Genomic DNA, 27,082 nt, shown 5'->3' with positions numbered 1-27,082 from the left:
CTTATTTTTAAAGCCTTTCTGAATTGATTCTGTTTGTTGCCTTTTTTTATAGATCAATCCTTTCTTCAATTTTTTGGGGACGAATTTCTTCGTTTGCTTCTAACAAGATTTATCTTCTGTTCAGCTACTATGAGGATGCACAAAATTTTCCGGGTATGCAGATATCTGTCCCTTTGTGAGAACCACAGCTGAATGCATATAGTACTGCAGGATGGAAGGGTCTAACGGCTAAACATATCGCTGTGACTTCAGAAAGACAGCTGATACTCTTGTGCTAATGCCTTTAGCTTGTATTGAATTTGTGTCTTTGTACCCCTCCAAAGACATGAGGCCTTTGTCTTGCTTCATTCTTCTTATTCACTCTAAACAGCTTTGTTTGGTAGAAAAAACTCATTTTAATAGTGCAAGATTATTATTTGTACACGACTAAAAAAGCGTAGAACAAGAATAGAAGAGGGAAGTAGGGAGGAGTGGAGCTTCATTGCTGGAATGTATCCTAACGTGGATTGGAGTTTGAAAGATGTTTGAAGTTTAAACAAGCAAACTAAGCAGGAAGATTGTATTTTCCCTCCCTGCTGGTTAATACCATACCGACAATGAAATCCTGCCCCTGGTTCTACACCATTCTATATTTCTGTCTGTTGGCATATCAAATGCCTGCTCTATTTTTAGACATTGCAGAAAACAAAAGAAATCAAAACCCAGGAAGTGTGCAGTATTCATTTCATATAACTACAGATATCTATTAGCTTTCCAAACCTCGTTTAGCTTATAGGCTTCCTGGATATCAGAGAAAAATAGGTCATCTGTGAAGGGGGATAGATTAGTCCCCAGTGTGTTAGGCTTTGTTTTAGAATGAGATGAATCTCCCAGCGGAGATGCTTAAATGTCTACAATTTCAAGAAATAAACTCCAGCCTATTGGGTAAGTACAGGTCGAGTATTGTTTCTTATTAATCATTATTATCATTTTATTTTATTTGGCACAGCTTTTGTGAATGTATGATTAACCATTTTAGATGAATGGGCATTTGTAGTGCCACTCTGAGTTAATAGCAAAAGGAAAAGTGGAAGTGGCTTTATTTCTGACGGAATCTCTTCTCTCTCTGGCAAGATAAACAGATTAGGTTATCTCTTACATGAAATTGGCCTTTTGCAATCTTCTGAAAAGCTGTAAAAGTTAAACAAATGTCTGATTCTTTTTGTTTTCACTGTCATCTAGCAGGAAACACGAAATTATCCAGAATCTTATCCTCAGCTGCCAAGAGATGAAACGGTGGAGAACCCTCACCTCCAAAAGCACATTTTGGAGCTGGCTTCCATACTGGATGTTAGAAATGTTTTCCTGGAAAACACTCTTGACGACTATTAAAAGAAACTGTCTTATTGCAAAGGGGTTTCCCTGGCCACAGATTTTGAATGGTGCAGTTTTCTAATGTGAAAATCATAAAAGGAAGTACTTGATTTTATTTTTAAACTTAGGACCATTATTTTAAAAAGTAATAATAAACAGCTGTTAGGTTAGCTGTTCCATTCTGTATGGGGGGGGCAATTTTATAAGAAGTTTTCATGTCTTTTAAATGTTAAACTAAAGAGTTGCTAGAGGTTTATTTCTGGTCTTGTGGCTGTCAACCACATTTCCAACAGCTGATCCTAAGCATAAAAGTATTATTGGTTACCTTTAGCCCACATTTGTGGAAATCCTTTATTTTTATACAATTTTAAGAAATTGGAAAAAAATTGATAGAAAAAATGATATTTTATCCCCATAGAGTCTGGATTTGAAATGATAAAGATGGAACCACACAGTGCAAACCAACAATAGCAATAAAACAAAGTCCTTCATAACCAATATATTTTTTCAGTCTTAGGCAAGTAAGTAGTCAAAACTGTGAAAGATTAAGTTGCATTTGGAGACAGTGGGTTTGAAATGAAGTTGTAAAGAAAGTTAATGCTCCCTACAGATTTGACACAATGATGTCATCTATAAACTCTGAACTGCTGGCCAAGGACACAATTTCCCCTCTGCATGATGGGATATGTGGTTAGCAGATTAGTGAATTAAAAACTAAGAAAGCTAGCACCCTTCTCTCACTGTAATAAGTATCATCTTGCCGTTTTTGTTGCTGCCATAATTTTCTAGGAGAGAATGTTCTTCATTTTGAGCCTCTAGTCAGATATTGTTAAATTTCCAGCAGTTATTGTCCTCCTTTCTTTGTGTGGATGAAATATGTGGCTTCCACAGCGTTACTTGTCCCTGACTGGACTTGAACGAATGCCCCATAAAGTGCTGAATACAAACCCTTCCTATCCCCCGTTTATCAGACCAACCTGTGCTGGAGCTGTGCCCCAGGAGAGATGCTGGTGCTCCTCTCATGAGTTTAGCAAAGTAGGTGCTACCAGCAGAACAAACAAACAGAAAATCAGAGAGGTTGCAGTTGTGTTTGGTAGCCCTGTAGTCTCCCTCAGACTTGGGATCTGAAGGAGTACAACGGCCTCTGCAAAGGCTCTTGCTGGCTCTTGCCTGACTCATTTAGACTGTACTGCCTTCTTTGCGGAGCTAGAGGACCTCTTGCAACTGCTGACAGTAAAGGTTTGAGCAGGGGGAAGGAAATGAAAATGTTTTATCTTCGCTGTTCCACGTACTGTAACGACAGTGAAAGAATGAATATGATCAGTGCTTTTACGCTGAACCTCAGCCATGTCTCTGTTTGTGCTGGGGGAAAAAGAATGCAAAATCTGGTGAATACCATAGTTTTCAGAGTAGACCTGTTCACAGTGCTGTCATACAAGGTATAGATCTGCTCAGCTGGATTGGTGGAGGGCAGCAGTTCAGCACTGATGAGTCTTCAGCTGTGGATAGCACAGTATGTCCAGCAAGAATTGTTGGAGTAAAGGTGGGAAGTTGCTGTGGAGGTTCTCTCTGTCTGGGATGTAGCTGATGCCACCCATTCTTTAATTTCCCGAGTGAAAAAAAAAGTAAAAAAAAAAAAAAAAGTAGTGTTTGTTTTAAGCAGTCTCAAAGCTGTTGTGTTGGGCTCCCCACCACCTGGTGCTGTTCTTTGGAATATGGCAGGACTTTGTTACATGGGATGTGGAGTTTATTTTAAAGAGTGTGTGTTTGTGTGTGTGCACGTGTATTCTAGGCGTTTGTGTGTATATGTACAATATGCATACATCTACTGGCTGGTGTAAATTGTAAATATGTATATATGTATAGGTACTTGTATATGTATTAAAAAGTATGAAACAGTACAATGTCTATATACAAAATTTATATATACACACATACGCCATTGTGGGTGCATTCCCCAAAGTATTCCAGATCATCTGTGGTTGTCATAAAAGTTATGGCTCTTCTGCTGGTGTTAATTTTTTTTTTTCAGGGACTTGCAGTTGGTCCTTGGAAGAAAATTCAGAAGTGAATTCAGGTACAGGAGGCCTCGGTTAGCCAGGGGGCTGAGTACTCCTGTGTGTGTTACAGTGATTAGATTCATAGATTCTGAACTGTGAAGTGGATGGTCTGCCTTTCCTTCTGGTAGGAGGTCTCCGGTTATTAAAATGTGGGAATCTATGTGGAAGCTAAAGATAGCAGAAAACTTCTAATGCAGCAGCGAGAGAGAGGGATTTTCTGATACCCTGCCTGCTGTTCCTCCTTCGGCAGCGTTCAGTTTGCGTGAGAGGAGGATTCCGGTTTCCCAAGCTCACTGCCTTCCAGTCCAAATGCTTTTGTTTTACTTCAGTGTTTGCTCTGATGAAGCTATTCTCATTTTGGTTCCATATATCTGGACAAAAGTATGCTAATTCCAAGGATGTGTGATGGTTCCATTCGCGTGAGCAGGTGAACTTCTGTGGGAAGTTGTGAACTGAATGGGAAAGCCTCGGCAGACACAGTCTTCGTTTTTAGCTGGGCTGAAGCAAGGACTCTTCGCTTGTGATCTTACAGGTTTCTAATCCACTGTGCAGCCCTAAGAGAAGGTCTTTACAAAACATACAAAAAAAGCTGCCGATGCTAGGATATAGGAGGAGAATGTGAGGCTTTAAAAATAAGTTCAGAAGTTGAATTTCTGAGCAGCATTGACTGTCCAAGTCAAAAATTCCTCCTGGAGGTCCCTCATTCTCTTCTTTACCTGCTGACCTTTGGTTCAGGTTTCCTGCTGACAGGGGTATTCGAAGATAAAGATTTCACTCCTGTTGGGTTAGGAGGAGTGCAAAAGTGTACCATGCAAAGAAAAAGGCTGATACCTTCAGTCTCCTCTAGCTGTAGATAGGATGTATCTGGTCTTGGATGTTGAGCCAACCCCTTCCCTTCTGACCCAATGCAACTGCTTTCAAGATGAAAACTGATATTTTTCTCTCCAAGTAAAGCTTGTCTTGTTTGAACTTACTGAGTCATTCTAAAGTTGTGCTACTGTGTGCTGTATGCTGTGGTCATAGGTACCTTCTCTATGTGTGCTTGTATGTACTGAAGAAAACTTTGGTTTGTGTATTTAGCAGTCCTCACTGGAAGTGAGAGGAAGACTGAACCATTTTTAAGTGAGAAGAGAGCAGATCCCTTTCTTCTCGGGCCTAATGCCTCCCCTCTTGTCTTGCTAACCCTTTGCTCATGTTAATGGAGAAGACTTGCCATCACCAGGCAAGGGTAAATTCTGTATGTTATGTACTAAGAGAGGAAAATGTGAACTGTACTGGATGTCTGTGTATTGGACTGCTTCTGCCTAGCTCCCTATTTCCTCTGCATGTAATGCATTTGAATTAATCCCACTTTCAGAGGAGGCACCTCTATTCCTACCCCTCTGTTCAGAACATCTAGCCATAGTTAGTGTTGCTGCCTTTTTTCACCTTTTTGACTTGTCAAAATAACAGTGGGAAGGGAAGAGAGGATAATGAATCTTCAGAGCTGTGTTTTTAACTAATCCTAGGATGCAATGTCTCATTTCCTTCATGCACAACTAAATGAAGCACTAGCTCTGTGAGCTTTGCGAACTGGAGTTGCTCCCTGGAGTGCTTTCTTGAGAAGTTTCAGGACTGTTTGTTTGGGTAGTTTATCAAAACAGCATCCATCAGAATACGACTTATTAAAGCTCTCAAGACTATTCCATAGGGAGATGTGCAGGGATGTCTTTTAAGAACTGCAGGAAATAGATGGAGACAGGGAATTAGACTTCAAATAATAATCTTCAAAAGGTACAATATAAGTAGTTCTGGTCAGGCAGCTCCTCTAAGGACAGAAGTATCTATTGCTCCATCGCTCATCCACAGGCATGCTGTTGTGAAGTGCCTCCCCCCGCTCTGCCTTCATCCTTACACTGTAACTCCATGCTAAGCCTGAAGTCTGCTTTTTTCCTAAAAGCTGTAAAGCTTGGAATCTGTCTGAACTTGTTTTTTGGATCTTTTTTTCTTTTTTTTGTCTTGAGGCTTTTTTTGTGACAGCTTTATCTATGTTAGATTCTTCAGTAGGTGTTTGTATTACAGGTCACTAATGATGGCAGTAGCAGAGCCCTCAGTTAGTCCTGCCCTTTCCAGACCAAGTGGCTGCTTAGGTGTCAGCAGCTGATCTGTGCCTGCTGCTGCTCTTCTGTGCCTGAGGGAGCTCGGCAGACTGAAAGTCACCATTCTCTTGGTGACTTTGCCTGGCAGCACTGTCAGCCCGTGTGAGGGGCACTGGTGCAGAGGGCAGGGCAGAAGTCTGCAAGGTAGGGGAGGTTATGTATTGCTGAGATGGCTCTCTGACATTTTCTATTGTCTTTGACTTCTAGAGCAGTTCTGTTTCTGTGACCAAATCTATTGCACATGCTTAGAAGTTTCAGATATCTGCAAATAGGAGGAATACTTTTTTTTTTTTAACTATTGTTTTTTTTTCTTACTCCAAGCCATTCCTCTGCCAAGACAAAAGGGATCTAGTTTAAGATTTCTGAATGGGATCTTTCTGAATATCAGTGTCTCTGCATTCCTGTTGGTACACAGATGCACGCAGAGATGCCCTGCTCCTCGAGCTCCTGGTTTACACAGAGCAGACTGCAGCCGCCGCTCCCTGGCCCAAAGGAGCCCTGGAGCAGTTTGGATTTTGCCAGATCTCGAGCAAACAGCTGCTGCTATGATAAAGGCCCGGAATCACGAGCAGCCTGCTGACGCTGCAGGTCTCCTCTGGCACGTGTTGGTTCCTGCTTGGCCCGCGGTGCTGTTGGGATCGGTTCTGGCCGGCGGGGCCGCGCAGGGAGCAGGGCCGCGCCCGCGCTGTGCCAGGAGCGTTTGCCTCGGAGCCCTCAGTCCGTTTGGTACCAAAAGTAATTTTATAGTCAATTAGTTTAAAGTTATCTGACAGCCATGTGCCTGTATATCGTATTTTGGTAAAAACAAATATTTTACTTAAGGTATTGAGAGATATATGAAGAAAAGTTTTGGAGCAAATAGCTTTTTTTTTTTTTTTTTTTTTGGGGGGGGGGGGAGGGAAAGGATCTGTAAATTGCCAAAGCAATGTAATACCAGAGAGCTGCGTGCCCTCGTTGGTGTCAGCGGGAGGAAAGAAGTGTGTTTGTATTGCTGCCGGAACTGTCGAGGAACGTGAAAGCTGAGACGGAAGCGACACTGGGCACCGCTCCGTTCCGCGCTGCACGCCGCCGTTCCGCTGCTGTGTACGGGCGATGACAATAAACGCAGAGCTGCGCGCTGCTGCCATCACACGGTGTGCGCCTCTTCCACTGCGCGGGGCGGGGCCGGGCGCAATGCGCGTACGTAGCGGCTGACGGCACTTCCGTCCGCGCGGCACTTCCGGGTCAGCGGCGGCAGCGGTCGGTTCCCGGCGGCGGACGCGGAGCGGCCCCGGGCGGGCGGTGAGGGGCGCGGCGCGGGGTGGTGGGAGCGGGCTCCGCTGCAGCGCTCGCCCGGGGAGCGCGGCCGCCCATGGACGGCCTGCCGGGCCGCCCGAGCTCGCCCTGCCGTCGGTGAGGCCGCCCGCGCTGCGCTGCCCTGGGGCCGGGCCCGGTTCTGGGGTTGGGGCGCCTGAGGGTCCCCGCGGGGCGGCTGTGTCTTGGCGGGCTGTGATGGGTAACTTCACAAAGCGTTTAGTTGTCCCTAACGGTGGACGTTTTCAGCGTGGAAGCCTTATCGCCTTAATTTGCAGGTGTCGTTAGGCCATGGAGGCTTTAACGGAGCGAGAAATGTAATAACGCTGAGTGGGTGAGGCACAAAATTAAATCTCAGCGTCTGGAAGCTGTAAGCAGAACCTCGATGTATTAGCTGTATCGCAGGCAGTGGCTTTCTGAAGCACCTGGCTCTGCCGGTGCTACGGAGTGGTAAAATGTTTGCAAAACTGAAGAAGAAGATCGCAGAAGAGGCAGCTATTGCTCCCAGGCCCGGGGGGGCGGCCAGGATACCACGCTCCATCAGCAAGGAGTCCATCACCTCCGTGGGAGCGGACTCGGGAGACGACTTTGTGAGTTCTGCCTTCCCCTGAGTTTGGTTTCTTAAGCCATGTTTCTGTCACTGCTGAGTGTGCTTTGTGGTGTCTTTGTAGGTGTATGTCTCATTATGCAGATGATGCCGTAGCTTAAGTCAGCTTAAATACTAAAGGCAAAATGTTTTTGTATGTTTGCTATGGAAGTTAATTGTGTACTCATGTAAGGATTAGTTACAAAGCTATCTTGGTACAGAGCATCATTAAACAGACATAGAACTTTGAATAAATATTAAGTGAACAAATATTTAAGATACCTAGTTGTGAATTTAATTTCTGAAGCAGCAGGAAAGCAAGAATTCCAAACTCCAAGACTTAACTATTCATTTAACTGCTCTTGATGCAGATTTTATGCAGCCAGAAAGCCATAGAGAATCATGTGTTGTTTATGTTTTGGATTTTGTGTGGAAAGACTGCTGAGTTCGTTCCACACAAAGGTTGTTACTCTTGTTTTCTTAGTTTCTGATCTTTTCCAAAAGACTTTTCCTCTGACCCATCCGTTCTGAGCTCTGTACTGTTAGAGCTTGATTTTATTTTCCAGCTGTTCTGTTGTGCCCTCTTCTTAGTGTTGGGTTAGAACAAATTCCTTTTGGCTGTAGGCTCTTCTAAAAGAATTCCCTGGCTGGGCAGTTTTTATCACCATGGAGTTAGTACGTAACACAATGACTTTTGGCTGTGTTTTATAAGTTACATGGTTGTTCTTCTGTCAAGGCTTCTGATGGAAGCAGCTCTAGAGAGGATCTCTCATCCCAGTTGTTCAGAAGAAATGAACAAATACGAAAACTGGAAGTCAAGCTGTCTGGTATGTGTCTTGATACATATAAAATCTGATTGATAGGAGATATTTTCCTTTCAACTCCAGCATTCAGATTTATGAGAAATGTTTGTTTTCATTTTGGAAAATTAACTTGTAGTAAGCCCCTGTTGATGTCATCCAGGTAGCATCCTGTATAATGGATTTTTTAAGTTAAAAGATGGCAGGCTGACTTTTCTGCTGATTTCTTGATGCATTTATGTGATTAATTTGAACAGCTGGGGTAGCTTTCTGCCCCCACGCTTCTAGCAGGCTTTCCCAGTATTTTTTAATTGTTATTCTGTGTATGTGATGGTTTGTTTCTCATAGGATCTAAGGCTTCTGATTTTGACAGTAACACAGGTGAAATGAAGAACAAGGAAAGAATTCAGTGTAAAACAGTCTTGAGGCTGTTTTGCTTTCTGAGATAAATACCTTGTTCTGTAGAGGAAGGGTTCTGCTCTGACATTCCTTCCTGTCCCTGCTGTATGGAGTGGGACTTCTTGTGTACCTAGCAGCACTAGGACAGGCCCTCCTGTTTGTACCACCCATTTCCTCTCTGGGCAGTGCAGAGCTACTTGCTTGTGTTCATTGTTATGGTCACCCAAGTTCTCCTCAGCAGGAATGATTTTCTAGTTGAGAAAATCATTACCGTTTCCCACTCATCTTTTTTTTTTTTCCCTCCCCCTTTTTTTTTTCTTCCTGATTTTTCCCTTGTGTCTGTCCATCCCTGGTCTGTTCTCCCTCCTAACACAAGATTATGCTGATCAGATCCGAAACTTGCAGAAGATAAAAGAGAAGCTTGAAAATGCATTAGAAAAGCATCAAGATTGTACGTACTTCTTTTTCTAATCTTCCTTATGGTTGACAGTTGCTATGATTTAAATATACCTGAAAGTAAACAGTTTTTATATGCAGTTTTAAAAATATTTATTTCCAAACTGTATACATGTAAGCTGCAAAGAAGTGGAATGCAGGCTCCTGCCTTACTTGCAGTGTAATAACAGCAGTTGTGTGCTGGTTGTTGAGCAAAGTTCTCGTTACGCTCTTCTTGGCAAATTTTGGGCTAATGTGTAGGAGAGTATTGAAGCCTACAGCTCATTGTAATCCACTGAAGAGCAGCAGTCATCTTCTGTTACTCTGGCACTTCTCTCATCTGCAGGCAGTGTTACGTGGTATGGCACACTGTTAGTGCTGGAGTTGGGATGGTGCTGAATACTTGAAGAGGCAGCTCTGTGAATCTGTAAATAACTTAGAAATTGCAAAAGCAAATTTAAATTATGAGTTTTTAATACAGTTGGTGCTTCTCTGTTGGTAGCTTCCATGAGGAAGTTTCAAGAGCAGAATGAAGCCCACCAGGCCAACCGAGCCAAGATGGCTGAAGGAATGGCTTTGGCCTTAGAAAAAAAGGACCAGGTAACAGAGCTTCAGCAACTCGACTTTTATCTGGCTGTGAAATCTGAGTGCATTAATTAAAGTAGCTCTTCTGCATTGTACTGGCTCAGTGTGTTAAAGAAAGGACTGTTAAATTCAGATTGCTTGTAATTGTTCTGAATATTTTAAAAAGAGCCCACAAAACTTTCTGGTGTGACATTTGCATATGTGTTTGATAAGATTCTGTTGTGGAAGGCCTTGTTGTCATTTTTGTGTTATTTGAATAATACTTTTATATTCATTTAACATAAATTACTCCATGGCTTTTATATATCAAAATACTGTGAATTATTTTTATTTTGGTAACAGCTTTTTTCATTATTTTTAACTTAATATCTCTGTTACCAGTACAGATTTTTTTATATTTATTTTTTTTACCTTAATTGCTGTACTCAAAGCCCTGCAACTGGGTTGTGACTTTTTTCTTCTTTCTTTCTTTTTCAGGAGTGGATGGAAAAATTGAGTCATGTTGAAAAGGTAATAAAGCTTTTGATTTGTTTTATATTTTTAAACAGTGCCCTGCATATTTTCTTTCCTGTAGCTCTGTTCAGCCCTTTGATCATTGGTCAGTGAGTAGGGCCAGAGATTTGCCTTCATTTGCAGCCCCAGTGCTTCTGAGATAGTGCAGTGTGGAAGTAAAGAATGACAGGTTGCAAGGAGGAAGATCTCATGCTTTTGTAAGGTGGAATCATATTTTCCTTAATTACAGAAGAGACAGCTGGGATGCAGAATGAGGTGACTAGGTCTGAGCTTGTTAGTCAGTCCTCTGTTTCATAAAAGAAAGGAATCTATTAGGTAGGGATTTGCTTAGTATAGCCACAGCATGACTGAAACCCTAATTACAGTTAAACTGTAAAGTACCTGTAATTATGAAGAGATTGAGCATGCTGCTATCTGCTGTTGATGTTTTTAGTTGAAGTCTGCCCTGTGAGCTGAGTATGGCAATGAGGACAACGTTTTTTAAGAAAACTTTTGAAATGGAGTGATTTCCTCCACATTGCCTACTGCAGCATGAACCAGAGGGAGTTCTGGTTCTTTGTGTAGCACTGTCTCAGAGCCTTGTGGATGCAGGATACACTTATTTCCCAAGGAAATTTAATTGATCTCCCACTGACTTCAAATTAACATATAGATATTCTTGGATTTCCTTTTTGTTTGTTTGTCAGGAAAAAAAAGTGCTTGAAACACAGTTACAAGAAATGAGGGAGCAGAGTTTGAACCTTTTTCAAAAGAGAGATGAAATTGATGAACTGGAAGGCTTTCAACAGCAGGAGATGGCCAAAGTTAAACACATGGTAACGTTATTTTAAATATTTGAACATTTACTAGAACACCCAGTGGAATTGCTGCATTAATTTATTTTTTTAGCTTTAATGTTTGTGTCCAACCCGATTCCATGTCTGAATCCTATCAGTAGGTGCATACAGTATCACGTAGAGTTTCAACACAGACTTTTCGGGGTGTTGCTTCACTTAGTTCATCTCATAACTTAATAGAGGAGACAGTTTAAATGAGAAGGCTCTACCAGTATCACTGATTTCATATTTATTGCTAATGTTCTGGTATTCAGCTTTTGAAAAAGGAAGAATCCCTGAGCAAAGCAGAGCAGGAACTCAAGGTATGCACTCAAGAGCTAATCCATGCTAAGGAGATGCTTCAGGAAGCAAGCACTGAGTCATCAGGCTTACAGAAGGATCTTCAGGAGCTGCAGCAGCAGTTCTTGGAGCTAGAGGCACAGAGGTATGGATGTGCTATTTCCATGAGGAGTGTATTTATGTCCCTGTATTTTTTGGCCAAGTCTGTCTTTTTTTGGAAGTGTTTATATATGCAATGAACTGATGAACTAATTGCTTCCAGTATGCCACTGTGGCTGTAAAAGCCAAGTTTTTGTATCTTTCTTTTCAAGCCAATTAAAGCAATAGGATTTTGCAAGCTTGTTTTGATTCAAATGGTTAACAAAAAAAAATGCAATACTTAACCTCCACCTCTTTGGAAAATGTGTATTGAATTGGCTGGTTTTAGTAGGAGAAAATCTTACTGGCATTGCTTGGTGCATTTTCATACATAGTGGGTAATTCTGCTAAAGGATATTTTTCTGGAATGCTATGTCACTTTTTTTTTCCTATTCCTGTTAAGGGATGAACTACTGACAGCTGAGAGGAATGCAGAAAATAAGATCACTGCTCTGGAGCTGAGAGAACAGGAGCTACAAACTGTCATTCAGCAGCTTTCTGTAGACTTGCAAAATGTAAGTTTCACAGAAGGGGTGTGATTCGAAGAGCTCCCTGTCTGCAGAAGGTAGATTAGATATCGGCTGTTTCTGAAATCTTAAGATTCAGAGCAAGGAATTCCTCAACGTTTTTAGGCTCGAGTTGCTGGCTCTGGATGTGAGAAGAGACTGGAAACGTTACGGGTGGAGCACGAATCTCTGAAGGTGGAACATGAACAACACAAGCTAAAGGTTAAATATTTGCAGATGCATCTGGTGTAAACTCGTACTCTTGGGTAATGCACTGTGTGTTTGAAATGTGGTGTCTGTTAAATGCTTTGGCACTTCTTATTTGAAAAGATAATACGCTGCTTTTTGTTCTCAAGTCAAACCACTATGAATTAGATAAAAGCTTGGCTATGAAAAGAAATTCAGTGGTTTCTTTTTCCCACAGATGACTTTTGAATTTGCTGAGAGAAGTAAACTTATTGAGCACTTGCAGGAAAAAGTGTCTTCCTTGGAAAAGAAGTTAGAAAGAAATCTTTCAGGGGATGAACACATACAGGAACTACTCAAGGAGGTAATTTTATGTTCATAGACTGATTAAAAGTGCAGTCTTAAGGAATTATGTTAGAACATATGTTGCTTAATACATATGGAAAGAATATATGATGATGTAATGTTGGCATGTTTGTCTCTCTGGTGTGTATTGGCACACTGTGCTGGACAAGCTGGTGTGGGTGGCTGCGTTGGCCCATTCATGGACCTGCTGCACAGATGTCTGCATTGGTCTTTCTGTACTGCTTGTTTAGACAATGCATCTGTCTGTTTAGAAGGGAAAGAAGTTTTTTTAACATGCCCACAAAAGGCAGAGTAGCTGGGGAATTTTATTGGTCAGTCCATATAGAGAACAGTGCACTCTGTTTCTTGGTATTCATCTTCTGTCATCGTGATTCCCAAGGCATTGGAACAGGAGTGGGAAGCTGATGTGCACATAGGTGTACAAACAGAATGTTGCATATTCAACACTTGAGCCTCACAATTGTTAAGAAACAGCTGAAAATACAAAGAAATTTGCTTCTTGTCTATGCTCTTTTTTTCTACTTGATCTTTCTCCAGAACTGATGCTCATATTTTAGTGTCACCTTGGAGCAATGTTTTCCTATCTGGATAAAGACAAAAACACTGTTTAAGTTTAGTATTATGTTATTAATTAAATTTTTAAAAAAAGATCTTAATTGAAATCTTATCTCTTTGTCCATCCTATCCTCTGTTCTTAACCCAATGTAATCTTCAGAAAGCTTCTCTTGAGCAGAAACTGGATGAAACCAGCCAACAGATATTAACAGACAGAATGCATCACGCCGATGCTGTGAGCCAGTTAGAAACACAGGTTAGTTGTTGTTTTTTTTCCCTTATGAATTCCTGACTGTTTCCAGCCTCTTCCAGTAGCTCTACCCTCACTGTACTTGTGCTGTTGACCAAAGGTGATAGTGTGGGTTCCATTTAGTTTTCAAAGGAAGGTCTATCTGAGCAGTGGCTTCCCTCCCACCTACAGAGATGGGGAGGTGCCTTGTGGTTGTCGTGCTTGTCTTCCCTGCTGTAAGAAACAAGTAGCTAAATTGGAAGCATTGCTGAGCAGGGTCCAGAATGATGAAGAGCATTTAAAGAAAGCAGAGTGTGTTAAGTAGACATTCTCTCTGGTTTCACAGTTCTAATGTTTACCTGTCCCTATTATGTCATCCTGCATTCTGTGTGTTATTTTTCATTCTAGTAATGTGGATGTCAGTGGATAAGAAAGTTAATGTATGGTTATATTTTAGAATAGAGAACTGGAACAGAAACTACAGATTGCAACAGAAGCATTAAAAACAAGCAAAGAGGCAGCTTGCGAGCAGGATCTGGAGATCCAGAAGTTGGTGAGAATGCTGCATTGTGTTTGCATGACCAGTAGCAAGTCAGTTTTTCAGCATTTATAGCATTTCTCTGTGTTCCATTTGTTACTCAAGTGTTTTATTACTGTTTATTTCCTAAGCTAGTAGTGTTTGTATGTGAGCTTCTGGCACTGAAACTGTAGAAATAGTTACTAAAGTTGGAGTGCATGTGATGTGCAAATATGTCTAATTCTTGTTAGAGCTTCAAAATATCATTTTTTTTAAACTGTGCTCTTTTTTTTCTTGTAAGCAAATGGATCTAGAAAATGAAAGAAGTAAACTACAGCAGCAGATTTTAAGTGAGAAACATCAGTATGAACAGAAGGTTTCTGAGCTCGAGTCTCAAATTGCTGCTCTTGAAGCAGCTTGGGAATTTGATAAAACAGCTGCTCAGCACAAGATAGTAAGTACAGAAACTGTTGAGTGAGGTATCCAAGTCTTCACAGAATCATTTTAACAAATCTAGTGGACCTTGCATGTTGTCTGAATGTGCTTACTCGGCGTTCCCAGCATTACAGAAGATCCCAATACTTCGGAAAACTAAATATGCAATAAGTTGTTCTATTCACATATTTAATTGTTCAAGCAAAGCATTGGAACTCTTGTACTTTGTTCTTAAGCAGTCTTTATTTTACAGAACCAGCTGGAAAAGGAAAATGAAAGTCTTAATGGAAGCAGAGAGGAGTATGAGAGTTCTTTAAAAAAACAAGAATCTGTACTGGACAGGCTAAAGGTAAGGGTTTAATTAGGCAGTGACACTGGTTAAATATGGGGCCTCATTTGAGAAGCAGTTCCTGGTAAAGTGTGTTATGTTATCAGTACTTGGAATCACGTTGCATTCAGGTTCTGTGTACTTAGAGCTGTAAATCATCTTTTGTACTCAGTAGAAATGCTTTTGAGAAGCATTACAAATGGGTGATCCTTTCCTGAAGCAGAATGCTTGGGTCTGCCTAAAAATACATTCCCTTATTGTCAGGCATGGAGAGCTTTTAAATCCTTTTGGCAGAAATGAATACAGAGTAGTTCTGACATCAAATTCCACTTGCAGCTTTCAAAACAAAGCAGTCAGATAATGAAGTTATTTTGAGAAAATTAGAAATTTTGAGAAATTGAGAGAACCATAACCTATTCAAGTAACTTCTAAATTACTTTTGGTTTGCAGAAAGAATTGAGCAGCAGAGAAACTGAGAGTGTTGAAATTGCCAACACATTGGAAGAAACACAAAAACAAAAGGACGAATTACAACAGCAGGTTGGTTAATACCAACAGTCTAAAATATGTACAGGCACTCCAGCCCTCCAGAGGTCAGATGAGGCTTGGACTTGCATCCCTGGCTGTTATGATAACTAATGGAATTATCTTCAGTATGGAAGATAGTTTTGGTTGCCTTGGTAAACTTAAGGGTGTATATTTAAATGCTTCCACAGGAATATAATCAATTTATGTGAGTTAATACAGTACAAAAATGTTAAATGCTGCTAGCTGCAAAATTGGAGATACTCATAAGTTTGTAGGCTCAAGGGTTGTGGCAGGTTGTGGTAGCTAAGTATAAATAACTGAGAGGAAGAGCAGTTGGTAGTGAATGGAGACATTTGGTCAGAATGAAAATGGGTGATATTCCAGACCTCTTCAATCTGTAAGATGTGTGGTCCTGGCAGGCCAGCTGTCCCAAGGCATTCACTAGTTTGCAGTTTGGCTTCTATAAAAGCAAATGAAAAACAAGGACAAGAGCAAACACACCACCAAACACAACTACAAAAATATCTGTTCTGTTGTGTTCCTGTCAGTGTTTATATCACATCTTTGTCTAAGCACAGCAGTTCTAGAATCCTAAGTTTCCTTGTAGGGAGGAGTTTGAATCCAGTAACTGAATATAAATTCTGGGTAAACTTATTTTGTTCTTCCATTTTGTTAAAACCAGTGTAGTGGATGATGTGACCTCCAGTTTTCTTTAACTGGGAGCTGCCATCTGAGCAAATTTGACTGGATTTATTTCCATCTTTCAGTATCTTCATTTTCCTGGAACTGTTGTGTATGTATGCTTGCTTGGTCCTGCTGTGAGAAAGGGCCACCAGGTTAGCACAGTTTTTGTGTTACAGCTGCCACCTGCTGGTTGGGAAGCAGTCTGTACTTGTAGCACAGTTTGTCAGGAGGTGAAATGTGATTGAGCTCCAGCAATACATTCACTTCAGAGCTTTCTAGTGAGATCTGCATTGTGGAGGTGATGCCTTCTGTGAGTCTGGAGTTGGGTTGTAGATGTCCATATCATACTGTCTGTAACACAAATGCCCAGCAAACTGCTGCTTCAGGGTCCTGTGCTGCCTACCACACAGCTCAGGCAGCCCTTGGTTAGTAGGTACCAGCCACTGCCTTCTACTCGTGTAAGAATTCTTCAGTTTTAACACACACCAAAAAAAAGCAACAAAAAAACCTGAAGCTCTGAGATATGTTGAAGTCTTTCTAGCCTCTCTTTGTTGTGTATCCTTAATTTTGTTTGTTTAACTGCTTTAAAGGTTTCACATCTGGTATCCTTAATAAAGGAAAAAGATCGGCTCATCGATGAAAAGTCTGGTATGCTTCTAAAACAGAAGGAAGAACTAAACCAACTCAGTCAAGGTTAGATCAAACAAATCTACTGTATTCCAGACAGCTTTAACTGAATACAGTCTCTAGTTCTGGGCTTGCTTGTGTGTGGACCACATTAATTCTAGATTTCTCTTAATTCCGTGTTTAATCTGTTCGGACTGTGGAAGTCCTCAGTCCTTCAGTATCAGTCTGTTTCTTTTTAAACAAACAACAGCAACAAAGCCTGCCTTTGTGGAATCAATGCGTTGTGGTGTTTAATTCCAAAATAACAACTCTTGCAGTACTTTTCTGTTGGTGAATGTATTCTTCTACAGAGCACAGGAAGTATGGAATGATGCAGTTCAAGAACTACGACTTTGTACCACTTTAAAAACATTGCTTGCTTGAAAGATATTATTTACATTCTTATACTGGTTGTAAGCTGATTTTTTTTCCACAGTTACACTGAAAAAATCCTGTGCAGTCATCTTCATTCAGTTCCAGACACCTCTGTGTTTCTCTTGTGTTGTCCCTGCCTAGAAGGGAACCCAGCGAGTAGCCTTCTGTTGCAGTGCTCTGTGGCTGGCTGTCAGCCAGCTGTGCTTGCAGCCCCCACAACTTTTGCTGGAGGCCTGTGCTCTTTTAGAACAGGGTATAATTGATAATTATGCTTTTAAGTACTAAAGTCACTCTGACTTTTAAAGAGTAAGACTGCTGCTTTGCAAGAACACACATATGAGCTTGGGTGGCCAAAATTTCATGTCCTCGTGACAGAGCAGGGCAGAAAGGTCAGGATATAATGTCTCTGTAACTTCTTTTGTCTAAGAAAAATAATGAGAAAATCTCATTTGATTCAGATCATGAAGCTGCATTGCTGCAACTGCACCAGTTGCAATCTGATGTAGAGGCAAGTAATAGCCAAGCTGTGGAGAAGGAAGAAGCAGCAAGGAAGGAAATAGATGAATTGAAGCTACAGATCCAGGAGTTCCTCTTGGCCAGAGAACACGAGAAAAATGTGAGTACCAATTTTGAAGCCACTCTGTTTATGGTTTCCAGGAAAATAAGTAGGTGTGCAAGAGATCTCACTTGTCGTGCCTTGATGAAATGCCATTGTTTGCTGTTCCCTGTCTTCTGTAAGAAAGCTGTTTGCTGTCACAAATGTGACTGATTTGTGAAGGATATCACCTTATTTTATTTTACTTATAAAATGTCCTGAGGGGATTGAAGGAGGCGGAGACCCAAAAGCACCAAACTGCCTACTGAGGGATGTTGTAGCTGAGTAGGTTGTCACTAGTGCTTTCTGGTATGCAAACAATGGGCCAAAAGGACCAAACCCAGCACTTTCTGCCCACTCCCACACAGCAAAACAAACAGAAACCTACAAAAGCAATAAAACCTAGCCTTCTTCCTGAAGGTTTTTAATGGGCTGCAGTTATCATACCTCTGCAATTTGCTCTTTTCATTTGAGTAGGATTCAGAACTAGAAGAATCAGCAAAAGCCTCAGAAGAACACTTACACCTTCCAGAAAATTGTGTGACAGAACGGAATGGAGAAGTAACAGCTACAGATGTCCTTCAGCTTCAGAAGGATAACAGAGAGCTGGAACAGCAAATTGTTGAGAAAAACAAGGTAAACTAAACAACAGAAATGCCTGTTTTATTAGGAAGCCTAATAATAGGTGCTACCCATGCTGAAGCCTTAGAAAGGTAGGCTTGAATGGGCTTACAGACATGAGAGATCCAATCTGAATCCAGTGTTCTAGGGGTATTTCCCCACCCGAGACTGTAAAAGGGCATAGCAGTGGTGAATGTAAATTGCAGCCAGAATTGTAGGGAAATCTCTTTGGCACGATCTGCTTCTGCTCTTCTTATATCTTGGAGAAAAGAAGCACCAAATGATACCAGTTACAGCTTTGCTGCAGAGCCCTTTTGTTTGAATCCAGTTCATTTCTATTGTGCTGCCACCAAAGCCCAAGTGTCCTATCACACACCTGCTAACATTTGCAGCTAGGACAGTGAGACATCCGTTGCTTCTTTGGAGCTCTCAGTTTGTTGAATGATTTCTTTGTTTCCTTTGCTTGCTGTTTTTCTTCAGATGGTTCTGTGTCAGTATGTGCCCACACAGTGAGTGCTGTATTCATGCTGTCCTTTGCTCTGCTTACAGATGATAAAACAGCTACAGCAAAGAATGACAGAACTGAAAAAAACACTCCAGAAAGAGTTGGTAAGTGTTTTGTTTCTAGTCTCTCCAGCTGGCACTTGCTGACAGTTACTTACAGTAGAAATTCCCAAAACTTGATTGTAAACTATGCTTTATTTATTTACTAAGAATGTTCACAGTTTCCTCGTGATTGCAGACAGATCTGTGAACCCTTAATTTAAGGAAACATGCCAGTCTGGGTCTGTTTTTACTGAATACATGGTGTGATGGGTTGCCATCACTGTTCAGATGCTGCAACACCAAGTTTTGGCTATGGACTTGTATTTGATAGTGTCTGGTATTAATACATTTCTGTATAGTGGATGGCAGATTTGGTTGCTCCTCAGCTGTCACTCAGCTAAGATTTCCCAGGGAGTGATGTCAGCCATAGGAAAAAGCTCTTAATGAAATAGTTTCCCACTCCAAGAAAAAGCCCTTGTACCTTAAACACTTTAGAAGAGGGCTTAAAATGTTCGAATGTGATTTTTGTTCTGAACTTGAGAATCCTTTTGGAGAAATAGTGCATTTGTAAAGCTCAGAGCAGATGAATGGTGAAAGAAAAATGAGCAGATGTCAGTTCCTGGCCTGAAACCAATTCTGCTGGTTTGGGTCTTGTAGATGTAACTCTAACAGCAACTGGTTTCTCTCCTAGAGTCTGGGGGGGTTTAAAGATATACTCCTCTGCTGTCATCCCCTGAAGGTTGAGAAGCTTGTCCTGCTGCTGCCCAGGTTGTACCCATCCTGTGGGTACAATTGCTCTGTGTTAGATATCTCAGGTTCGGATTTTTCCCCAGCATGAAGCTGACACAGCTATAAAGTATTTCTCTTTTTCCTCTAGAAAATAAGGCCGGACAGTGAGGTACCTGAAGGACGTGAAAGAACCAATTCTGAAGTGCCTAATGCTTCTGTGACTGTCACAAACAACTCCGACTTAAATGACTCGAGGGAGATAAACTTCGAGTATCTTAAACACGTTGTGCTAAAATTCATGTCCTGCCGGGAGTCTGAGGTAAAGAACCCTAGGAAGGCTGGGCTGGGTGTGCTTATCTTCTGAGTCTCCCTGTCTTTAGAAGCTGGCCCCTGGTAAGAATACTTCTATGCCAGTTCAGTACTTCTGCACTTAAAAAGTAATTGAGTGATGCAGCACAGTGAAATGAAATAGCAGCAGCAGCATGTTTGGAAGTGCAGGTCATTAGATCTTTTGTAATGGGGCATAATGGAAGGTTTTGCTGTTCTGCTCTCTGCAGTTGTGATTAAAAGGTCTGAGCCTACAGAAAAACTGTGCTGCACTATAGTCCAGAACTCAAAGCTTGAGAGCATCACAAGCAGTAAGACACTGTGATTTCTTTCAGGCATTCCATCTTATTAAGGCTGTATCTGTGTTACTGAATTTTTCCCAAGAGGAAGAAAATATGCTTAAAGAAACTTTGGAGTACAAGGTAAGGATTCTGTTGCAGCTGTAGTCTGTAGGTGGACTTGCAGCAAAAGACATGAATTCTCTTAGGTGCAGGAAGATGATGAAAAGTAGCTGCTCTTTCCAGATTGATCACGTGAAACTGTTTTCACTTTCATAAGCTGAAGTCTGTGTAGTTGTACTTTATGAATGGTTTCTGTTGCATGATGGAGAGAGGGATGTATACTGTATTCTTGTTCCAATCTTCAGCTTCTTGAAGGCGTGAACCTCTCGTGATGTGCACTGTGCTTTCCTGTCCTAGATGTCGTGGTTCGGATCAAAGCCGTCTCCCAAAGGCAGTATCCGCCCCTCAATCTCGAGCCCGAGGACACTGTGGTCTTAAGGGATCCTGAGAACGAGCAGTCAACATCTAACCACTTCTTTCTGTGAAAAGAACACTGAACATACCATTTCAGGTGTGTCTTAATCACTGTCATTGCAGTATTTTGTACTAGAACTTTGACACTGTTTACAATTAATACTGTGCAAGGAGAAACTTTCACTACAAACTGACACCTCTTGTGGGCTGGGATCAGGGACCTTTGTCTCAATGGTCTCCCAGTGGAAGTGAGCTCCTTGTGCTCACCAGTCCTGATTTCTTGGCACCAAAGGGTAACGTTAACCTCACTAACATGGGTGCTGGCAGTTACAGCTTCTGCTGTGACAGTGATTCCAGCTTATGTTAGGGAGTGTGAGGGTTGGATAACTCCAGACGCAGTAAAGCTTCCTCGTCTCATTGTGGAAAGCAGTGGAAAAAAATGCTGGCAATACTGTACTGAATTTTTGACAGTTTGAAATGACTCTCAAAGGACAGGAGTGGGGGCTTTAACCAAAAAAGAAATCTGCCTTGCCTTGTTACACTGACATAACTGATGGTCTGCATCTTTTCATATCACTGTGTAATTTGAGGTGCATATATCCTGGGCTGCAGTCCTGAAGGCTGCATGTTGATCATGATTATTTAATTTGAGAGCACAACTTTAGAGTTGTCTGATTTTACTTTTCTTAAAGAAAAATAATATTTTAAATGGTCTTAATTATAGTACCTAATACTCAGTCGCCTTTAAAACTAATCAGTTAGTCTGTACCATAGGTTGTTAGCACTGGGAAGGAGTAGTAAACCATTTTAAATTTTTAAAGCTGAATTCCAGGTATTGTAAATGTACACTGAAAATACTTTTTATAATTAAAAAAAGAAAAAATATATATACAGTGGAAGAGAGTGAGTAATATTGGTACTAAGCACTTTGGGCTTTCTTCCTTAATAAGTCTGCTAGCAACAGAATTTCTTAACCAGTATCTTTGGTTGTGGTTTTGTGCAGTTCAGATACTGCTGTTATAATCTGATCTGTGTGTAGTGGGCTGTTAACTGTGTCCTGACTACCTGATAACAGAACACTTCAGAGGTTTTTGCTTTGGAGGGCAAAATTCAACTCTCAATGAATCAGTCTTGGTTCTGGCAGCTTGCTTCCTTCTGCCCTAGGACAGGGGACCAAGCTGGCACAGATTGGAAGCACAGCTTTGCCCTTCAGTTTTAACACCACCACAAAATCTAGATGAATATAGGAAGCAGCATCAGGCTTCCTTCTTGAAACTTGGAGAGAGAGAGATCTAAAGATTTGATGAGCAGGCTGCTATTCTGGTAATTCTTAGTTTGTGTTACTAACAAAGGTTTTTATTAAATGAATCTTAGAAACTAACATTCTACCTGTCCTCCAGTGGAGCTGTGCTCCCATTCAGAGCTCTGACAGCTTTGCTGACAGGTGATGGGAGTGACCCTGGTGGTGGCAGGTGGGACATGGAGTTAGTTGCAGCATGGCAGCTGCTCCCACACACACATGCTCCTGCTGTGCTACAGATGGAAGTGTCCTCCAGGTCAGTTATCCAAGCAGTGAACGTGCTGCAGATCTGCACTGTAGTGGACTGGACCCAGTTCTGTTGAGCAGCTGTACCCGAGGTGTAGCTGCGTGCTGTAGCTGTTACCTGGGCACAGGTGCCACTCCCTTTCAGAGCTGGGTTCTGTTTAAATAAATGCTGTAAAATAACAGGAATCTCATTTACTGAAACTCGATCCACGGCACTTAACTGTGTAGAGAAGTTTATGGGAAGAGTGCATCTCTGATATGAGAACAGACAATCAAAAATAGATTTGTCTCAGTTGCTGCTGTATTGAAGCAGAACGAGGGCAGGATAACAGCCCTGGGCCTGGGAGGGGTGTGTCTGCAGTGTCCCTTTGCCCTGCCCTGCTTCCATGGGACCTGAGGCCGCAGCCAGGATTCTCCCCAGCCCTGCTGCTGCAGGCTGACAGATTGGGGTCTGCTGTGTGTGGTTTGAACAGTTCCTGCTGTGCAGTAATGAATGCAATACAGGCAGCCTAGGAGAAAGAGTGAAACGTGAGTTTTAGCTTATATATTGACTAATGCAGCTTCAATTTAGGATCCCAAAGCTCATCAGCTTACCATAAACGAGTTCTCAAGTGTTGAATTTTCTTCAGATATCAGAGCAAGAGTGGTGTGTGTGTATGTATATATGTACATATATATTTTAAAAACAAGAAGCTAATGCACTTTCCCTTGTATAAAACCAGTGGTATCCACAATCCTTTCTATGGCTGTTGAATTTCTTTCCTTCTGTGCTGTAAATATGGGTTGTATTATGAAACACTATGAAACTTGTGGTGCAATACGTTTTGGATTAAAACTCTAATCTTGATTTCTTTCTCTGTGGTTCTGATTGTGTCTCCTGGGATGCTGTAGCTATTTGAAGCAGTGTGAAAGCATGAAACAAGACTTATCTTTGACCTGTGCTGATTGGGTAGCTGTGTAATTAAGGCCTGTTTCTCCTGGGGAATTAGGCCAGGAATGAGCTTCTGCCTCCTGAAATCATCTCCCCTGGGACAGCTGCTGCGTATCAGCACGTGCTGAATACAGAGGGCTGGAGGTTGGATCACAGCCTCCCTTTGCAGCTGTGCCAAAAGGAAGCAAGGCCCGGGCTCTGCAGCTGCACGCTGAGCCTCAGGGACACTGTAACCTGAGCACTTAGCCCTGCTGCTGTAGCAGCCAGCACAGCTCAGTGTGAGACCAAGTCTGGGAGGAGCTGGAAATGAGTGCTCTCCTAGAGGTGGGTGCTTAGCTTAGAAATGCTATACTGCAGGCTTGGTTTTGAGTGTCATATTTAAGGTTAAGCCAAAAATCAATGACTGACTTAAATTGTATGATCTAAGAACTTTATTGATGCAGCAGGCACTTTACAGTGAAACCAACCCCAGAGTCCAGCTGTCCTCTGACCATATATATGCATATATATGAAATCATCTTTCTAATAAGCATTTCTCCCACTTGTAAGCTGTCAGAATCTTGCATCTGCTGAGACCATAGCTCCCTCTTAAATAAGCAGTACAGACAGGATCTTGTATCCACCACACTTGGATAAAGCAGCATCTGAAAATACCTGCTTGCTTTCAGTAGTAGGAGGCAGGAGTTTGCTTTCTCTCTGCCTTAAAAGGAGCAGTCAGGAGAACGTCTTGGCTCCTGCATGTGATAGTCAGAATATACAGGAATGCCTCTACTCTTTCCCCACCTTTAAGGTTAAAAGCAGTCCAAGAGGAGGTTTCCATGGTGTTTCAGTAGGTTGCAGTCTCTAATCAAGATGGCCCAGTGTCACTTCAGCTACTTCCTTCTTCTGGGTCCAAAACCAATCGTTGTCCTGGTTAAAGTTCATAGTCTTTAAACAGTCTTTCTTGCTGTAAGAACTCTCACTATGGAACCAAGTCCACCTACTGCCAATGCCTGTGGGGTGGAGAAGGATCAGTGTTAGTGACAGGCAGCTGGGTCCTGCACCTCGTCTCACCCATCTTCATTCTCAGATCTTTAACTCTTGGGGAAAACAAAGAGGGTTTTCCCTGGAACACGCAGACATTAGGGACGTTTCAAATGGTTTCAGGTACTGAACTTCATTGTGCAGCACTGGGTGTCCACGCTAAAGCTGCACTGCTCGTCCTGCAGGGCTGGCAGTGGTTCTGCTGGTGCAGCTGTTCCATGCACTGCATTGGTTACTCCTATGCATTTTTTATGTTAATTGCCACCACCAGAGCAGGAAATGCAGTGCTGAGGTTGTCCCACCCCTCTGCCTTCTGCACTGCTGGCACCTTCAGCTTCCTGCAGCAACGAGCTTGTGTTCATGCATTTCCTCATCTGTCACGTTCAGCTCCTTGCTTGTTCCTGTCTTGTGCTGTGATCTTGGGAGCTCTGTGCCCCCTATCCCCTCTGAACTTACAGATGAGTGCCATCTGTGACCCAAGTTTTTGCAGTACTATTCTATAATCACACTATAAATGTAAGAAGGAAGGAAGTGAAGGACAGACAACAGATCCCAGTGACACATGTCCCACTGAATCTGGTTAAAGCAGTTCCCCAACACCTTCCAATCTGACTTGCACCTAATGAAGGACACTGTCACTGCTGATGCAGAGTGCCTCGCTCCTCTTCTGCTCCTGAATGGGGAAAGGAGGAAGGGCTCAATTCGGTTTAATTTGCATCTGTAATGTAAATGACACCTTCTTAAAGTCCACGAGGAGATGGATGTAAGAGAGGACTGCAAAGCAGCTGCTCAGATCAGCACCAGACCTGACAGGCACAGAGATGGCACTGGGCCTTTCCAGGGGACAGGTGGGTGCTGCTGAGTCAGATGGAGCTGCGTGTCCTGCCTGCACTGCTGGAAAGCACAACAGCAAGCTTTAAACACCGCCCCACCCACTGCAGATCTGCCATGTTCCTTTTGAAACAGAGGACAAGAGATGCCTGCGTGTGTCTACATGTTCTGAGCACTGCCTTGTTTCCAGTCAGGGCAGTCTTGTGTAATGTTATACACTGGGAGCATCGACCCATGGCAACCCAAGAACAGTCTTCAGTGGGAAGAACAACACAAAAGTCAAGCAGAAACATGTTGCTTCCTGTGAAATTTCCTCCTCCTCCTCCTACCCAACGACATTCTGCAAGGCCAGGAACAGCAGCTGGTAGCTGGAGTCAGCATTGCACACCCCCTGTTGTAACTCAGCACAAGGGAGCACACCTTTTGCAATGGCACGGCCAGCACTCAGGCTGTGCTGCACAGCACAGGCTGCCCACGGAACAGCAGCCTCCCTAAGAATCTCTTCCTGGGAGAAGCACTGACTGTCAGCAGAGCTGGGGCAGCAAAGTCATCTGAGTGGGATTCCTGCCTGGCAGCGGTGGCACAGCTTCACCCCAACACAGGAAGAACAAAAGCAGCTGGCAGCTGAGAGCACACTGTGCCTCTCCGGCCTCAGGGCACCACTGTGGGTCCCAGTGACAGAGACATCCAGAGCCTCTTCTGTGCAAACTAAACAGCTTTGCTGTATCCTGATAAGCTCAGACGTCCTCTGCCACAGCACTTCACACCTGAGCCACCCTGAGCACCCCATGAGCCAAAGGTGCCTTTCCAACAATTGCAGCTCTGCTCCTGGTTCTTGCTCCTTGCTGCAGAAACCACTGCACCATTGTGCAGAAGGCAGAGTGCTTCATGCAGCACTGCTCTGCCCCACAGCCCACCCTCCTGGCTGAGGAAGGCTTTGAGGGACCGGCAGAGGCTCCGGAAGCCCAACCTCAAGAGGCCAAAGACAGAAGGCAGCACCCAGCACTGCTCTGCAGGGACAGGGCGCTCCCGTTGCACACTCCTCTTCCAGGAGGTTCTGAAAGCACTGACAGTGACTGGAGAGCCCAGAGCAAGCACTCACCTTTTCATGCCATTGGAGTAATATTGCACTGCTATTTTCTGTCGGCTTTTCAAATCCTTTATAAATATACTTCATTAACAAGTCAATGCCATTTCTGTCTAAGGAATTCACCGCTTGTTCTATTTCACTGCTTTTAAAAGATGTGAGGACTTTGAGCATGGTTCCCTGTGCCTGCTCCTGCAGAGGAAAGGAAAATGAGGTTATGACAAGCAGAGCTGGACACGACCCAAGAGCTGCACAGTGCTCAGAGCTGCGGCCGTGCTGCCGGTGGTGCAGGTACTACTGCCAAACAGGAGAACACGTTACACTTCAAGTTTCAGCAGAGAAGAAAAAAGGGGGAGAGCTCTTTAAAACCGGACTTATTGGTACTCCCACCTCAGCAGAGCCACCCAAAGTGCACTGCAGAATTGTCTGCTATGCTGCAACGAACCTACAGACCGAGACCCACGTCCCGGTTCTGCCACACCGCGGGGTCCCTGCGGCTGTCCCTGCTCTCTCAGCCATCAGCTGCCCAACACCACGGGCCGCTCCCGGGCGCGGCGGTACCGGGCTGTGCCCGCGGTTCCTCAGGAGTGGACGGTACGAGCAGCGGAGCGCCGTTCATCACCGGCGCGGGGCGCGCGGGTCCCGGGGCCGCACTCACCTTCAGGGCCGCACTGCGCGTATGGGCGGGGGCGCTCCGTAGGGCCGCGTGGAGTGCGCGCAGCGCTTCGCCCCTGCGGCGCGAGTCAAGGAGCAACGGCGGCACCGGGAGCCCCGGACACGGCGCGACCCGCGGGGGGGGGGTGGGGGGGAGGGGAGGAGGGCGCATTGCCGGGGGGAACGCGGCAGCCGAAGCTCCGGCCGCGGGGCAGCGGAGAGGCGGGACGCGAAGCGACGGGGCCGGGCGGCCGCGGAACGCTCTCCCGCCCCGGTAACGTTCCCGGGGTCCCTGGCGGCAGCGCGGGCCGGGCCGGGCCCGCCCGAAGGATACTGCCTCAGCAGCGCCTCCACCTCAGGGCTCGCATCGTGCTCGGCCGCCGCCGCCTCCTCGGGCTCCTCCACGAAGCGGTTCTCGTCGTACTGGTCGATGTCGAGGCGGCGGAACCGCGACGAGAGCGTGCTCCGCGCCATGCCGCCGCCGGAACCGGAACCGCCCCCACCGCCCCGCCGGAACCGGAAGCGAGGACCCCGCCCCGCCCACCAGGAGGGGGAGGGCGCCCCCGGCGGACCCACCCCGCGGAGAGCACCGAGCGGACAGCGCTGAAACGTCGGAACAATTCCTTTAATGTACAAAGTGAGGCGGC

At 43.6% G+C, this 27,082-nt stretch overlaps 3 protein-coding genes across 6 annotated transcripts in view; 2 read left to right on the top strand and 1 right to left on the bottom strand.

Annotated features, from left to right (window-relative positions):
- SCAI (suppressor of cancer cell invasion) overlaps nt 1-2,505 on the top strand; it is a 30,953-nt gene extending 28,448 nt beyond the window's left edge. For 3 of the 4 annotated variants that reach the window (XM_065737300.1, XM_065737303.1, XM_065737302.1), the window contains 2 exons: nt 53-153; nt 1,222-2,505. In XM_065737300.1, the coding sequence (XP_065593372.1) occupies nt 53-153; nt 1,222-1,371 (251 nt within the window). In that variant the 3' untranslated portion in view covers nt 1,372-2,505. The remainder of the gene's footprint in view (nt 1-52; nt 154-1,221) is intronic. The other variant, XM_065737301.1, reaches the window with a different exon arrangement.
- A 4,755-nt stretch (nt 2,506-7,260) lies between these two features.
- On the top strand, nt 7,261-20,545 carry GOLGA1 (golgin A1). Its single transcript, XM_065737280.1, has 22 exons — nt 7,261-7,434; nt 8,167-8,257; nt 9,006-9,080; nt 9,567-9,664; nt 10,127-10,159; nt 10,849-10,977; nt 11,253-11,422; nt 11,819-11,930; nt 12,048-12,143; nt 12,346-12,471; nt 13,189-13,284; nt 13,715-13,810; nt 14,076-14,228; nt 14,463-14,558; nt 14,988-15,077; nt 16,340-16,442; nt 17,249-17,406; nt 17,863-18,021; nt 18,556-18,615; nt 19,430-19,600; nt 19,944-20,030; nt 20,307-20,545. Exons 1-22 carry the CDS (start codon nt 7,300-7,302, stop codon nt 20,385-20,387), a joined length of 2,415 nt encoding a protein of 804 aa, XP_065593352.1. The 5' UTR covers nt 7,261-7,299; the 3' UTR covers nt 20,388-20,545.
- Nucleotides 20,546-23,248: 2,703 nt separating this feature from the next.
- On the bottom strand, nt 23,249-26,919 carry ARPC5L (actin related protein 2/3 complex subunit 5 like). The gene is made up of 4 exons (XM_065737373.1): nt 26,770-26,919; nt 26,440-26,512; nt 25,797-25,973; nt 23,249-23,832 (listed from the first exon to the last, which is right to left on the bottom strand). Exons 1-4 carry the CDS (start codon nt 26,907-26,909, stop codon nt 23,770-23,772), a joined length of 453 nt encoding a protein of 150 aa, XP_065593445.1. The 5' UTR covers nt 26,910-26,919; the 3' UTR covers nt 23,249-23,769.
- Between the last annotated feature and the right edge of the window lie 163 nt (nt 26,920-27,082).

Source organism: Cyrtonyx montezumae, unplaced genomic scaffold, assembly GCF_038088225.1.
Source record: "Cyrtonyx montezumae isolate F1298 unplaced genomic scaffold, pur_monq_1.0 scaffold_20, whole genome shotgun sequence".
In the NCBI taxonomy this organism is placed as follows: Eukaryota; Metazoa; Chordata; class Aves; order Galliformes; family Odontophoridae; genus Cyrtonyx; species Cyrtonyx montezumae.
This window is presented reverse-complemented; position numbering and strand designations above follow the sequence as displayed.

Coding starts and splice junctions, on each gene's coding strand:
- GOLGA1 (XM_065737280.1), top strand. CDS start 7,300: ATGTTTGCAAAACTGAAGAAGAAGATCGCAGAAGAGGCAGCTATTGCT. Junction 11,423..11,818: donor TTGGAGCTAGAGGCACAGAG/GTATGGATGTGC, acceptor ATTCCTGTTAAG/GGATGAACTACTGACAGCTG. Junction 14,559..14,987: donor CTGTACTGGACAGGCTAAAG/GTAAGGGTTTAA, acceptor TTTGGTTTGCAG/AAAGAATTGAGCAGCAGAGA.
- ARPC5L (XM_065737373.1), bottom strand. CDS start 26,909: ATGGCGCGGAGCACGCTCTCGTCGCGGTTCCGCCGCCTCGACATCGAC. Junction 26,513..26,769: donor GTGGAGGCGCTGCTGAGGCA/GTATCCTTCGGG, acceptor CTCGCGCCGCAG/GGGCGAAGCGCTGCGCGCAC. Junction 23,833..25,796: donor TACTCCAATGGCATGAAAAG/GTGAGTGCTTGC, acceptor TCCACCCCACAG/GCATTGGCAGTAGGTGGACT.